This window comes from Pristiophorus japonicus, chromosome 2, assembly GCF_044704955.1.
Source record: "Pristiophorus japonicus isolate sPriJap1 chromosome 2, sPriJap1.hap1, whole genome shotgun sequence".
NCBI lineage: Eukaryota > Metazoa > Chordata > Chondrichthyes > Pristiophoridae > Pristiophorus > Pristiophorus japonicus.
The window spans coordinates 156,938,766-156,952,734 of record NC_091978.1 but is presented as its reverse complement, the minus strand read 5'-3'; the positions used below and the strand labels follow the sequence as shown (position 1 = coordinate 156,952,734).

At 45.6% G+C, this 13,969-nt stretch overlaps 1 protein-coding gene across 3 annotated transcripts in view; it reads left to right on the top strand.

Annotated features, from left to right (window-relative positions):
- spata18 (spermatogenesis associated 18) overlaps window positions 1-13,969 on the top strand; it is a 347,300-nt gene that overhangs the window by 54,701 nt on the left and 278,630 nt on the right. For all 3 annotated transcript variants that reach the window (XM_070870070.1, XM_070870069.1, XM_070870071.1), the window contains exon 2: window positions 11,766-11,871. In XM_070870070.1, the coding sequence (XP_070726171.1) occupies window positions 11,766-11,871 (106 nt within the window). The remainder of the gene's footprint in view (window positions 1-11,765; window positions 11,872-13,969) is intronic.

Sequence of the window (13,969 nt, the reverse complement as noted above, 5' to 3'; positions counted from 1 at the left end):
ACGGTGCCGTCTTCCTTGAGGACTGGAACAATCGGACTGGCCCACTCGTGGAATTCGATCGTCGAAATGATGCCCTCTCGTTGCGGCCGGTCCAGCTCGATCTCCACCCTCTCTCTCATCATGTACGGTACCACTCTCGCCTTGTGATGGATGAGTCGCGCCCCGGAATCAGATGGATCTGCACTTTTGCTCCTTGGAACTTCCCGATGCCTGGTTTGAACAGCGAGGGGAACTTGTTTAGGACCTGGGCACATGAAGTGTCGTCGACGGATGAGACCGCTCAGACGTCGTCCCTGTTCCAGCGTATCTTTCCCAGCCAGCTCCTGCCGAGCAGCGTTGGGCCATCGCCCAGTACCACCCAGAGTGGTAAATTGTGCACCGCTCCATTGTAGGAGACCTTTACAGTAGCACTGCCGATTAAGGGAATCAGTCCCTTTGTGTACTGTAATGTCTGTAAGCTTATAATGTTTGTAGCTCCACACTGTGGATGTGGATGTATTGTGTACTGCAACTACAGAGTTAATTAAACAGAAGCAGCATGTTCCGGGGTCTTCCAAGAGAACTGCCTGCCATGTTAGAAAGCTGTGCGTGCTGTGCTTTGTGAATATATCACATTTGGCGGCGAGATGGGATTTTTCGGATGATTTAAAGCTGAAATTTTGTTGAAGGATTCAGCCAGCCGACACAGACTTTGGAAGCTTCTTTGTCTTTGGAAAAAACTACAAAATCTGAGGTAAAATACATCAAACTGTGTGAACAGCTAGAAATTAAAATGGCAGCACCCGCAGGTGTAATGGGACATTTGGGTGAATATAGACACGACCGGGAATGTTTTAAAGTGTATGTGGATCGGCTAGAAATATATTTCATTGCAAATAACATAATCGAAGTTCCAGAGAATGCAGTCCAGAACGGAAGCAAGCTATCTTCTTATCTGCAGCTGGACCGGAATTGTATTAAACCCTTGTAAATCTGCTTGTGCCTGACAAGCCAAAGGACATAATGGTTAAAGAGATTTTAACGAAGCTGGAGCAGCACTACAACGCCAAACCGTTATAAATTGCTGAAAGCTATCGTTTCGGTATAGGAAATCAAAAAGCTGATGAAAGTATCAGTGATTACATTGTAGCATTAAAAAAGCTATCTATTCATTGTAATTTCGGAAACTTTCAAAACCGAGAATTACGGGACCGTTTTGTTTGTGGGGTGAAAAATGATGCGATCAGAAGAAAGTTATTGATGACGGATGACTTGACTTTTGAGATTGGTTGTCTGACAGCGAGGTTGATGGACATGGCCGATCAATATTCCCGAGAATTAAATAATAATTACGGTCGCCAGTCAACCGAGGTGAATCACCTGCAGGTTCAAAGTAAAAGACGATGGGGGCCCAAAGTCTCAGAAATTGGAAATTCTAACAGAGCGTCGAAGTCATGCTATAGGTGCCTAGGACAACACATTGCTCAAAGTTGTCCATATTTGAAGGCAGAGTGTTTCTTCTGCAGAAAGACTAGGCATCTTGCGAAGACATGCCGACTGAAGGGTAAACCAGCTTTCAAAGCTATGAGTAGAAATCCCAGAAACTACATAGCATGGAAGAACAACAACAGGACGTGGAGATGTTAGTGTTACACGTCATCAGGAGCACGAGGTTAATGGACAGCGATTCGGAAAGTATCAATATCCACATAGATGTTGCGGGATTCAAGATACCAATGGAAATCGACACGGGTGCATCCGTGAGTGTAGTACCGGAGTCGCTATATCTCGACAAATTGCGTGATTTGCCATTGGAGAAACCCAACTTGGAGCTGCGAGGCTACTCGGGAGAGAAAATTCCTGTGGTCGGTCATATCACCGTACCGTTGAAATATAAGTATCAGTTTCAGAACTTGCCTCTAATAGTAGTGAAAGGAGACAAGCCTGCCTTACTAGGAAGAAATTGGTTGGGATCACTGAAGCTGGATTGGAGTAAGATTTTCCATGTGGAAATGAGATTTGCATCAACGGATGATGTTATCAAGAAGTATCCGAAGGTGTTCTGCGAAATGGGTTGTCCAATCCAAGGCTTCAAGGCGAGTGTCAGGGTACAGAAGGACGCTAGATCGGTTTACTACAAGCCATGTTCCGTACCACATGCACTCAAGGAGAAAGTTGAGCAAGAACTCAAAAGACTAGAGACTGAGAACATTATTTGTAAGATAGATCGATGTAATTGGGCTGCACCCATTGTTGTACCTAAGTCTGATGGTAAGGTAAGATTGTGTGGTGATTATAAAGTAACCGTAAACCAGGTTCTAGAGGGTAATCTCCCCAATACATTGCCAAATATAGAAGATTTGTTCACAACACTGACAGGTGGTCAGATCTTCTCAAAACTGGACCTTACAAATGCCAACTTACAGCTTGAACTAGATGAGGAGTCCAAGTCATGCTTGACCATAAATACTCATCTAGGCCTGTATCAATTTAATAGGTTACTGTTTGGAGTGTCTTCTGCTCCTGCCATGTTCCAAGAGGTGATGAATCAGATTTTGCAAGGTATTGAAGGGGTAGTATGTTATTTGGATGATATACTAATTTCAGCACCAAATAGGCAAATTCATAATAACATATTGAATGAAGTCCTCAAACGACTAGAGAAGCACAGAGTACGAGTGTCTGCTCGTAAGTGTGAGTTATTTAAAAACTCAGTGGCGTACTTAGGGTACAGAGTAGACAAAGATGGTTTACATCCAACCATGGGAAAACTGGATGCAATTAGAAATGCACCCACTCCCAGGAATGTCACTGAACTTTGTTCATTCTTGGGTCTTTTGAACTATTTTGGGAAGTTCCTACCAAATTTGGCTACAGTAGTACATCCACTGAATGACCTATTGAAAGTGGTCAAAAGAATGAGATACAGCATTCAAGGAGTGTAAAAGCAAATTGGTAGAGAGCACCATGTTAGTTCACTATGACGTATCTAAGGAGATTAAGCTAGCATATGATGCCTCTCTGTATGGAGTTGGGGCAGTGATCTCTCATGTATCACATAGTGGGGAGGAGAGACCAATTGCTTTTGCTTCACATACCCTCAGTGCCAGTGAGAGTAATTATGTGCAAATTGAAAGGGAAGTTTTGTTATTTTTTGGGGTCAAGAAGTCCCACAAATACTTGTATGGTCGTAAGTTTACCATCATTACGGACCATAAGCCCCTAACAGCAATTCTCCATCCAAAGTCCCCAGTTCCAACATTAGCTGCAGCCTGAATGCAGAGATGGGCTTTGATTTTGTCAGTATATACATATGATATTGAATACAGACGATCAGCTGATCACAGTAATGCTGATGCAATGTCTAGATTGCCTTCCCCATCACAAGTTACACCCGATAGGGAAGAAGTGTTTTATTTTTCATACATTGATGAACTGCCAGTCACAGCTGAAGAGATTGGTAGAGCAACCAAACGTGACCCAGTGATGTCAAAGGTGTATGATTTATATTGCAAATGCATGGACAAACCAGGTAACAGACAAAGATATTCATCCATTTTTCATTCGAAGGAATGAATTATCAGTTGATTAAAGATTGTATCAAGTGGGGTGCAAGAGTGACTATACTAAATAAATTCAGGTCCAAATCATTAGACCTCCATGACCAGCACCTGGGAATGTGCTTGACCAAGAGTTTTGCACGCAGTTATTTATGGTGGCCAGGTCTTGATAAAGATATGAGTACATCGTGAGTCAGTGTGCGACATGTCAATTGGTAAGCAAGCAACCACCATCAGTACCATTACAGCCATGGAAATGGCCTCCCAGGGTGTGGCAAAGGCTACATATTGATTTTCCTGAGGACAACAATTGTTCATTGTGATAGTCATTCGAAGTGGGTTGAGGTGTTTCCAATGTGGAAAATAACAATAAGTAAAACATTAGACATTTTGCGAAGATTATTTTCTTCATTTGGCCTCCCTGAAGAAATTGTTTCGGATAATAGACCACAATTTTGTTCCGAAGAATTTTCACAGTTCACGAGCAAAAATGGTGTGAAACATACCAAGGTTCCACCATACCACCCTGCTTCGAATGGTGCAGCAGAGAGCACTGTACAAAGTGTAAAACGTGTCCTCATAAAACAAATGTTAGATCCAAATCCAAGGAAATGACAGTTGTCATTGGATCACAAATTGGCTAATTTTTTGATTACATATTGTAATACTACTCATACAACTACTGGTAGAACACCAGCAGCGTTGTTTCTCAAACGACAGCCACGAACCAGATTCTAGTTGTTAAAACCAAATTTGGCACAGTCTGTAGAAGAGACACAATTAAGACAGAAAGAGAATCATGATAGAGGTGGAGTAAAAGAGAGAAGTGTGAAATTAAACCAGAAGGTGAGAGTGAAGAACCATCGCCATAAATGGGTAAAGTGGTTACTAGGAAGCATGGTGAAGATATGTGGTTCTCGCACATATTTGATCAAGATGTTTGATAATGGACATGATAGATTTGTTCATTTTTATCATATTTTACCTACAGACATGGAAGGAGTTGAAGGTGGGAATGATTTAATTATTTCTGACTCATAAGATAGTTTTGATATACCAGTAGCATATCCTACACCTAATGTACTGGAAACAAATACAAGAGAGAATCAGAATGTAAGTCTGAGTCCGAGTCAGGAAAACAAACAGCCTGAAGTTATAGTGAGTTCAAATGAAAATCAAGGAAATTCCGTGGAGGAAAACGTTCCTCAGGATAAGTCTCGAATGAGTTTAGATTCGACACCATGTTTGGAAGGTTCTGTTCGAGAGTGAAGGTATCCTCTTCAAAACTGAAAACAAGTGGTTAAGTTAAATTTGTAAATATGGAAAAAAAATAAGTATATATCCTGTGTTATGTATAAACATGCAAGTTATGTATGATGTTTTTATAATAACTTCTTCATTAAGGAAGGAAAAGTGTAATGTCTGTAAGCTTGTAATGTTTGTAGCTCCACACTGGATGTGGATGTATTGTGTACTGCAACTACAGAGTTAATAATTAAACAGAAGCAGCATGTTCTGGAAGCTTCCGAGAGAGCTGCTTGCCATGTTAGAAAGCTGTGTGTGCTGTGCTCTGTGAATATAGCACATGTATGTTCTCATGTAAGTCGAATAGGAGTCAGGACTAGTCTTGAGGCCTTGCTGCGCCACAATTTGTCGAAAGTCTTTTTGCTCATTTTGGACTGGCTCGCACCCGTGTCCAGCTCCATTGACACCGGGAGTCCATTTAATTCAACCTTCAGCATTATCGGGGGGGACACCTTGTGGTAAATGTGTGCACCCTATATACCTCTGCCTCCTTGGTCTGAGACTCTGTTTCATCGTGATCCACTGTGGATCTGCCCTCCTCTGCAACATGGTGGTTTGCAGGATTAGCAGGGTTTGCAGCTCGCCTGCACATATGTTGGAGGTGTCCCATTGTTCCACAACCCTTGCAAATGTACCTTTGAAGCGGCATGCATGGAAACGATGATCACCCCTGCAGCGCCAACAAGGTGTTAATGGCCTTGCATTCACCACCCTTGATGGTGGACTCTGAGACATCTGCGGATGTGTAGATGCAGGCATGTGAGGCCTGTCCTGTACATTACGATTCGAAAACAACATTACTTTGTTCACAGTACTTGCAGCAGCATGCGAGATTTGTTTGGTATTGTCACTGGTGGCGATGAACGCCTGGGCTATCGCTATGGCTTTACTCAAGGTTGTGGTCTCTATAGTCAAAAGTTTGTGAACTATTACTTCATGGCCAATACCAAGTACAAAGAAGTTCCTGAGCATGTGCTCCAAGTTTCCTTCAAATTCGCAATGCCCTGCAAGGCGTCTTAGCTCGGTGACGTAGCTCGCCACTTCCTGGCCTTCAGACCTCTTGTACGTGTAGAACCGGTACCTCGCCATCAGAACGCTTTCCTTCGGGTTTAGATGCTCCCGGACCAGTGTGTACAAATCATCATACGACTTCTCTGTGGGTTTCGCTGGAGCAAGCAGATTTTTCATGAGGCCATACGTTGGTGCCCCGCAAACGGTGAGGTGGATCGTACTTCATTTATCAGCGTTCACTTCTCCTTCCAGCTCGTTGGCCACGAAGTATTGGTTGAGTCGCTCCACGAAGGTTTCCCAATCATCTCCCTCCGAAAATGTCTCCAGGATGCCCACTGTTCTCTGCATTGGTGCAGTGGGGTTCGTCATCTGTATCTCGTCGCCAGTTGTTATGTATTGAATAAAGAGTCTGACCAGATACTGTGAGTTCAAAGTAAGGTGTGACTGCAGTCCTTTATTACTGGTCTCCAGAGTGCCTCTCCAGCCTGTGAGGCCTCCTTATTTACAGGTGCTCCCAAGGGATTGTGGGATTCCTTGGGACTCCAGGGAATGAGCCCTTTGGTGGTTAAATAAGGTATTTACAGGTTTACATATATAACAGGCTCAGCGATGATAGTGCCATTGAAGGTCTTTGGGAGATTGCTGGGCTTTCACTTGTTTGAGATGGTCAATTTCTGGCACTTAAGTGACATGAATGGTACCTGGCACTTGTAAGCCCAAACCTGGATGTTATCCAGATCTTGCTGTAGGTTGGCATAGATGGCTTCATTATTGGAGGATTTGCAAATGGGTTAAACATCATGAAATAATAAGTAAACACGTCGCTCTTGATCTTACGATGTAGGGAAGATTATTGAAGTATCAGAAGGTGGTTAGGATAAGGATGCTAAAGCAAAATACTGCAGATGCTGGAATCTGGAATAAAAACAGAAAATGCTGGAAATCTCAGCGGGTCAGGCAGCATCTGTGGAGAGGAAGCAGAGTTAACGTTTCGGGTCGATGATCCTTTGTCAGAACTGGAGTGTTCAGAAAGAACACATTCTTAACAAGCACTGAGAGGGGAAGGGGAAGAAAGAACAAAAGGGAAGGTCTGTGATAGGTTGGAAGACAGGAGAGATAGGAGAGATAAAAGGGATGATGGCCCAAATTCAAATGCTAATGCAGGAGATAGAAAAACATTAGTCGAGATAGGGTGTGAATGGTGGGACACACTTTTGGAGGCATCCGAAACGGAGGAGAACGCTCCATAGACACTCGCATTTGCCTTTGTAAGGTCGAAGAAGGCCATGTATAAGGGCTGGCGCTGTTCCCTGCATTTTTCCTGAAGCCGTTGCGCTGCAAAGATCATGTCCGTTGTGCCCCGTAGGGGGCGAAATCCGGCACTGAGACTCCAGGAGGACCGCTTTGGCCACGGGGAGGAAACGGTTGAGCAGGACTCTAGCGATGACTTTCCCAGTGGCTGATAACAGGGAGATTCTTCTTTCGTTGCCGCAGTCGGACTTGTCCCCTTTTTTAAAGATGGTCACGATCACTGCATCTCTAAGATCTCCCGGCATGCTCTCCTCCCTCCAGATGAGAGAGATGAGGTCATGTATTTGCGCCAGCAGTGCCTCTCTGCCATACTTCAGTGCTTCAGCAGGGATTCCATCCGCTCTCATAGCCTTGTTTTTTAGCTGTCTTATGATTTTTTCTACCTCGTGCAGTGTTGGGGTCTCACTGAGGTGGTGGCGGGTAGCATGCTGTGGAATAGAGTCGAGAGCACTCGAATCAAAGGCAGAGTCTCGATTTGAGGAGATCTTCGAAGTGTTCCTTCCAGCGGGCCCTGACTGCCTCGGTGTCCTTGATGAGTGTTTCCCCATTCTTGGCCAGCAGCGGAGTGGGGCCTTGGGTGTTTGGATCGAAGGTGGTCTTGACTGCGATGAAGAATCCTGGCAAAAGTACGTCACCAACCTCCGCCTGCTCCACGACGACATGCAGGCCGTGATCCTTACTACCGATCCATCACAGACTCAATCCACGTCCGGACTGGAGTCAAGCAGGGCTGCGTCATCGCCCCAAGCCTCTTCTCAATCTTCCTCGCTGCCATGCTCCATCTCACAGTCGACAAGCTCCCCGCTGGAGTGGAACTAAACTACAGAACCAGTGGGAACCTGCTCAACCTTCCCCGTCTCCAGGCCAGATCCAAGACCACCACAACCTCTGTCGTCGCGGACGACACCTGTGTCTGCGCACACACAGAGGCTGAACTCCAGGACATAGTCGACGTATTTACGGAGGCGTACGAAAGTATGGGACTTACATTAAACATCAGTAAGACAAAGGTCCTCCACCAGCCTATCCTTGCCGCACAGCATTGCCCCCCAGTCATCAAGATCCATGGCGCGGCCCTGGACAACGTGGACCACTTCCCTTAACAGGGAGCCTTCTATCAACAAGAGCAGGCATTGACGATGAGATCCAACACCACCTCCAATGCGCCAGTGCAGCCTTTGGCCGCCTGAGGAAAAGGATGTTTGAAGACCAGGCCCTCAAAACTGTCACCAAGCTCATGGTCTACAGGGCTGTAGTGATACCCGCCCTCCTGTATGGCTCAGAAACGTGGACCATGTACAGTAGACAATTCAAGTCGCTGGAGAAATACCACTAACGATGTCTCCGCAAGATCTTACAAATCCCCTGGGAGGACAGACGCACCAACGTTAGCGTCCTCGTCCAGGCCAACATCCCCAGCATTGAAGCACTGACCACACTTGATCAGCTCCACTGGGCAGGCCACATAGTTCGCATGCCAGACACGAGACTCCCAAAGCAAGCGTGGTACTCGAAACTCCTTCATGGCAAACGAGCCAAAGGTGGGCAGCGGAAACATTACAAGTTCACCCTCAAAGCCTCCCTGATAAAGTGCGACATCCCCACTGATACCTGGGAGTCGATGGCCAAAGACCGCCCTAAGTGGATGAAGTGCATCTGGGAGGGTGCTGAGCACTTCGAGTCTAGTCGAGAACATGCAGAAATCAAGCGTAGACAGCGGAAAGAGTGTGCGGCAAACCAGTCCCACCCACCCCTTCCCTCAACGACTATTTGTCCCACCTGTGACAGAGATTGTGAATCTTGTATTGGACTATACAGTCACCTAAGAACTCATGTTAAGAGTGGTGGCAAGTGTATTTGGTGGCAAAAACAGGAAGGCAGAATATTATCTGAATGGTGACAGATTAGAAAAAGGGGAGGTGCAACGAGACCTGGGTGTCATGGTACATCAGTCATTGAAAGTTGGCATGCAGGTACAGCAGGCGGTGAAGAAGGCAAATGGCATGTTGGCCTTCATAGCGAAAGGATTTGAGGATAGGAGCAGGGAGGTCTTACTGCAGTTGTACAGGGCCTTGGTGAGGCCACACCTTGAATATTGTGTGCAGTTTTGGTCTCCTAATCTGAGGAAGGACATTCTTGCTGTTGAGGGAGCGCAGCAAAGGTTCACCAGACTGATTCCCGGGATGGCAGGATTGACATATGAAGAAAGGCTGGATCGACTTGGCTTATAGTCACTGGAATTTAGAAGAATGAGAGGGGATCTCATAGAAACATATAAAATTCTGATGGGACTGGACAGGTTAGATGCAGGAAGAATGTTCCCGATGTTGGGGAAGTCCAAAATGAGGGGTTACAGTCTAAGGATAAGGGGTAAGCCATTTAGGACCGAGATGAGGAGAAACTTCTTCACTCAGAGAATTGTGAACTTGTAGAATTCTCCACCATGGAAAGTTGCTGAGGCCAGTTCGTTAGATATATTCAAAAGAGAGTTAGATATGGCCCTTACGGCTAAAGGGATCAAGGGGTATGGAGAGAAGGCAGGAATGGGGTACTGAAGTTGCATGATCAGCCGTGATCATATTGAATGGTGGTGCAGGCTCGAAGGACCGAATGGCCTGCTCTTTCACCTATTTTCTATGTTTCCTCGATCCCGAGGGACTGCCTATGATGATGATAATGATGATGAATGATGGGATTATGATATGGATGCTTCTCTGAGGAACTCCTGCAGTGATGTCCTGACACTGTGATGACTGGTCTTCAACAACCACAACCATCTTCCTCTGTGCCAGTCACTGCAAGGTTTTTGCTTCGATCCCCATTCATCACAGTTTTGTTAAGGCCCCTTGACACTATACTCGGTTGAATGTTGCCTTGATGTTGAGGGCAGCTACACTCAACTCCCCTTTGGGATTCAGCTCTTCCATCCATGAATTTGATGAGATCTGGAGCTGAGAAATGGTGCATTTCTAACTTGTAGGCCATTACTCACCTTCGCAACACCCCTGGATCAACCTCTGCTGACACTTGGTTGACTCTCCACTCCTCTTGGCACTCTATCTTGCACTGGACAACCTCCAGCCATGCGCCTACTGATACTCTGCCCCTCAAAGTTCCTGGACTCCCTCGCCCTCCATAACTGTCTCTGAACCTGGACCTTGGTTCATTTGATATTCGAACCTGACTTCACCCTATCTATGTCAACTTCATTCCACCGCAAGACCTCACACCTTAACTTTGGAATCTCTCATGTCATCGCCCAATCCTACGTTTACAACCAGGACGTGTTTCTCTTAATCTTTGCCATACCTATGTAACCTAAATTCCTTCGGTGTCCATTTTGGCTGCAACTCCGGACCCCAGCATATTACTTCTCTATCCCTTTTTTTTCTCCTTTTCTTTATCCCTATTTGGGTTCTTCTCATCTGTCTCCTCCCCTTCCTGTGACCCAGTTATGCTCCCTTTTATTTATTGCTTCTCATACTTTTCCTGCCCCTTATCCCCTACCCAAACCCATCACTTACCCTCTGCCTTCCTACACTTTTCCCACCGCCATAGGCTTAAATCAGCATTGAATAAGACCACAGTGCATCCCTTGGCATTCTCCAAAGTGTTCATCAAGGCATTTCCTTATGAGTAGCAATCCCCAACTGCCACATCCTCCTCTCTTGCCAGCCTTCCCACCCAGATAACTTGCTGGGGTTTAATCTTGCCAACCCTCTTCTTTTCTTGTACTTCTCAGCCCACCCACCACTGCTGCCTTGGAATTTTTCAGCGGATTAACAGTTATTGCCCCTCTCCACATTTGCCTCCAGAATGTCTGTTTACTTGCGACTAAGGCCCTTGCTATCCATTATCTTTTATTGTGGATAATTGCATTGACTTAATGGCTTCAACAGAAACTTGGCTCACAGATGGTGCTGCTCACCTACCACCCTTGTGTTTGTTAACCCATACTGGCTCCTGGTCTCTCAATGCCTCAAATTTAAAACTTCCATCTTTATGTTCAAATCTCTTCATGGTCATGCCACACCCTATCTATGTAACCTTCTCCAACCCTACAATCTTCTGATAAATCTATTTTTCTCCAACTCTGACCTCTTGTACATCGCCCACTCCCTTTCCCCCCCACCACTGGCAGCTGTGTCTTCAACTACCTAGGCCTCAATCTCTAGAATTCGTTCCCTAAACCTCTCAATCTCCTTCCCATCCTTTTACGACCCTCCTTAAAACCATCTCTTCGACCAAGCTTTTAGTCACTCTACAAATGTCTTCTCCTTTGTACTTTGTGAAATTTTTGTCTAATTACCCTTCTGTGAAGTGCCTTGAGATGTTTTTCTACATTAAAGGTGCTATACAAATGTAAGTTATTGTCAGTTGAGGAACTTCAGGAGAGTGAAAAATGCCATTATCAAAAACAAATCGGGATTAGCCAGATTTCTAGAAATAACATTAATCACAGCGTTGAGAGATTGCTTCTAGATGAAAACATGGGGAATTTTAGTTGGTAAATCTGAAAAGTAGAGCTATTATATCTATCTTTTTGTTCTTTTGGATAATATGAAGGATTCTTACTTTTTTTCTTTGCCTGATTTACAGATCAACTCGTGTGATCAGAACTTGAATCGATGCTGTGAACTTATTGAACTGACCTCAAAAGTCCAAGCAGAACTATTCACCATCCTCAGTCTTGCAGCAAGTGAAGGTATTGGATTTAAAACTTCAAATCTTATTTCCTCATCTTTTTTTCGCCAATCGCCTTTTAAAATCAAGTCCACTTCACCTTCACTTTATTTACTGGGATTGCAGAACCTATTGATTTTTTGGCTATCAGTAGAAGGATTTGTTGTAGGGGGAAATGAGCCCAGATATCAGTTTTTCACTGTTGATAAACCTGAGAAAGCTATTGATGAGACACATCCTCAGCAGGTTCTGGGTTTTTACCTGACACAGATACCTTAGTTTGTTAGCATTGTGAAAAGAATGGTTTGAATGGACTGGATTTTCGAGGGGTTTGCGACCCATTTAGCATCTGGGTGGGTCGCAAAAACAGTTTTTTTTGGGGGGGCGCGAATCGAGGCGCACGACATTTTGCGCCCGGGCGGAACTTTCAACAGTGGTTTTCCGGCGGCGCTAAAACTTAGCGCCAGCCCGATATTTTCACCGTTTGGATGATGTCAATCGGCGTGCAATGCTGCGCTAGTGCCCTAGGCGGAACTTTCGAGCATACTGCCTGATTTAGAGTCCGCCCGGGAACCCGCCAGCCAAAAGCAGCCGCAACCAGATTGGACCTAGGGCGCATCTGGCGCTAACGGTGCCATCTTTAAAACGGAGCAGAAGTTCAGTGCATAAAAGGATTGGGAGAAGAAGGCTGCGTTTTTCATGGTGAAGTTTTATGAGTTTATAGTTAGTTTTAAAGGACATTTAAGGACATTTTAAAAGATGGGGGTTATACTATGTCAGCCATTATTCCTGGCTGCTATATTTATACGGCGTCGAGCTGCAAGAAGGCTTATTGATGATCATTTTCAATGTAATCAAAGAAGTTGCAGACGTATGGGGAGGAGGCCTTATCCCCCATGAGTTTACAGGGAACAACGCTTATACCTACAGCTCTCTGAGGCACAGTGCGTTAGATGGCTGCGCTTCCAAAAAGAGGTGGTCACAGAGATATGCCAGCTCATACAAGCAGACCTACAGTCTCCCAGCAGCAACAGGACTGCACTGCTCGTCGAGGTGAAGGTGACTGCGGCACTTGCCTTCGATGCCTCTGGCTCCTTTCAGGCATCAGCAGGGGACATACGCTCTATCTCGCAGCATGTTACACATTGCTGCATTCGCCAGGTGACTATTGCACTGTACACACGCAGGATGGACTTCATAAACTTCCCAATGACCAAGGAGACCCAAAATGAGAGGGCTGTAGGTTTTGGATGATTTGCTAGCTTCCCCAAGGTTCAGGGTGCCGTTGACTGTACGCACATCGTCCTGCGAGCATCCTTACAGAATGCAGTGGTTTACCGAAACCGAAAGGTATGCCACTCCATGAACGTACAGATCGTCTGGCGGGTTCCCGGGCGGACTCTAAATCAAGCAATATACTCAACGCATCATGGCCGTCAGTGCCCAATATCCAGGGAGCATCCATGATGCTTTCATCTTGCGTGTCTCAGGCCTATTCCAGCGTCAACCACAAGGCCAGAGCTGGATGCTCTGGGACAAAGGTTACAGCCTCACCACCTGGCTCATGACCCCCCTCCAGAACCCTCAGACAGTAGCCAAGCATCACTATCATGCCACCAACACCACCAGAACCACAACCACAGGGGAGGCCTCTTGAAGCTTTCGCCGCTGTAAAACTCTTACGTCATGCAGCCACACGCAACATCGTCAAACAGACAATTGGAGTGCTCAAGTAGCGCTTTCGATGTCTGGACTGTTCTGGAGGCTGCCTGTAATACTCCCCTCAGCAGGTCTCGGAGTTCATTGTGGTGTGCTGCATGCTACACAATTTAGCCATCATGAGGGGACAGGATTTGCCACTGGGGACTGCAGGGCCACCTCAGGAGAGAATGAGGGGGTGGGGAGGGGGCGGAGGAGGAAACATAGAAACATAAAAACATAGAAAGTCGACGCAGGAGTAGGTCATTCGGCCCTTCGAGCCTGCACCACCATTCAATATGATCAAGGCTGATCATGCAATTTCAGTACCCCATTCCTGCTTTCTCTCCATACCCCTTGATCCCTTTAGCTGTAAGGGTCACATCTAACTCCCTTTTGAATATATCTAATGAACTGGCCTC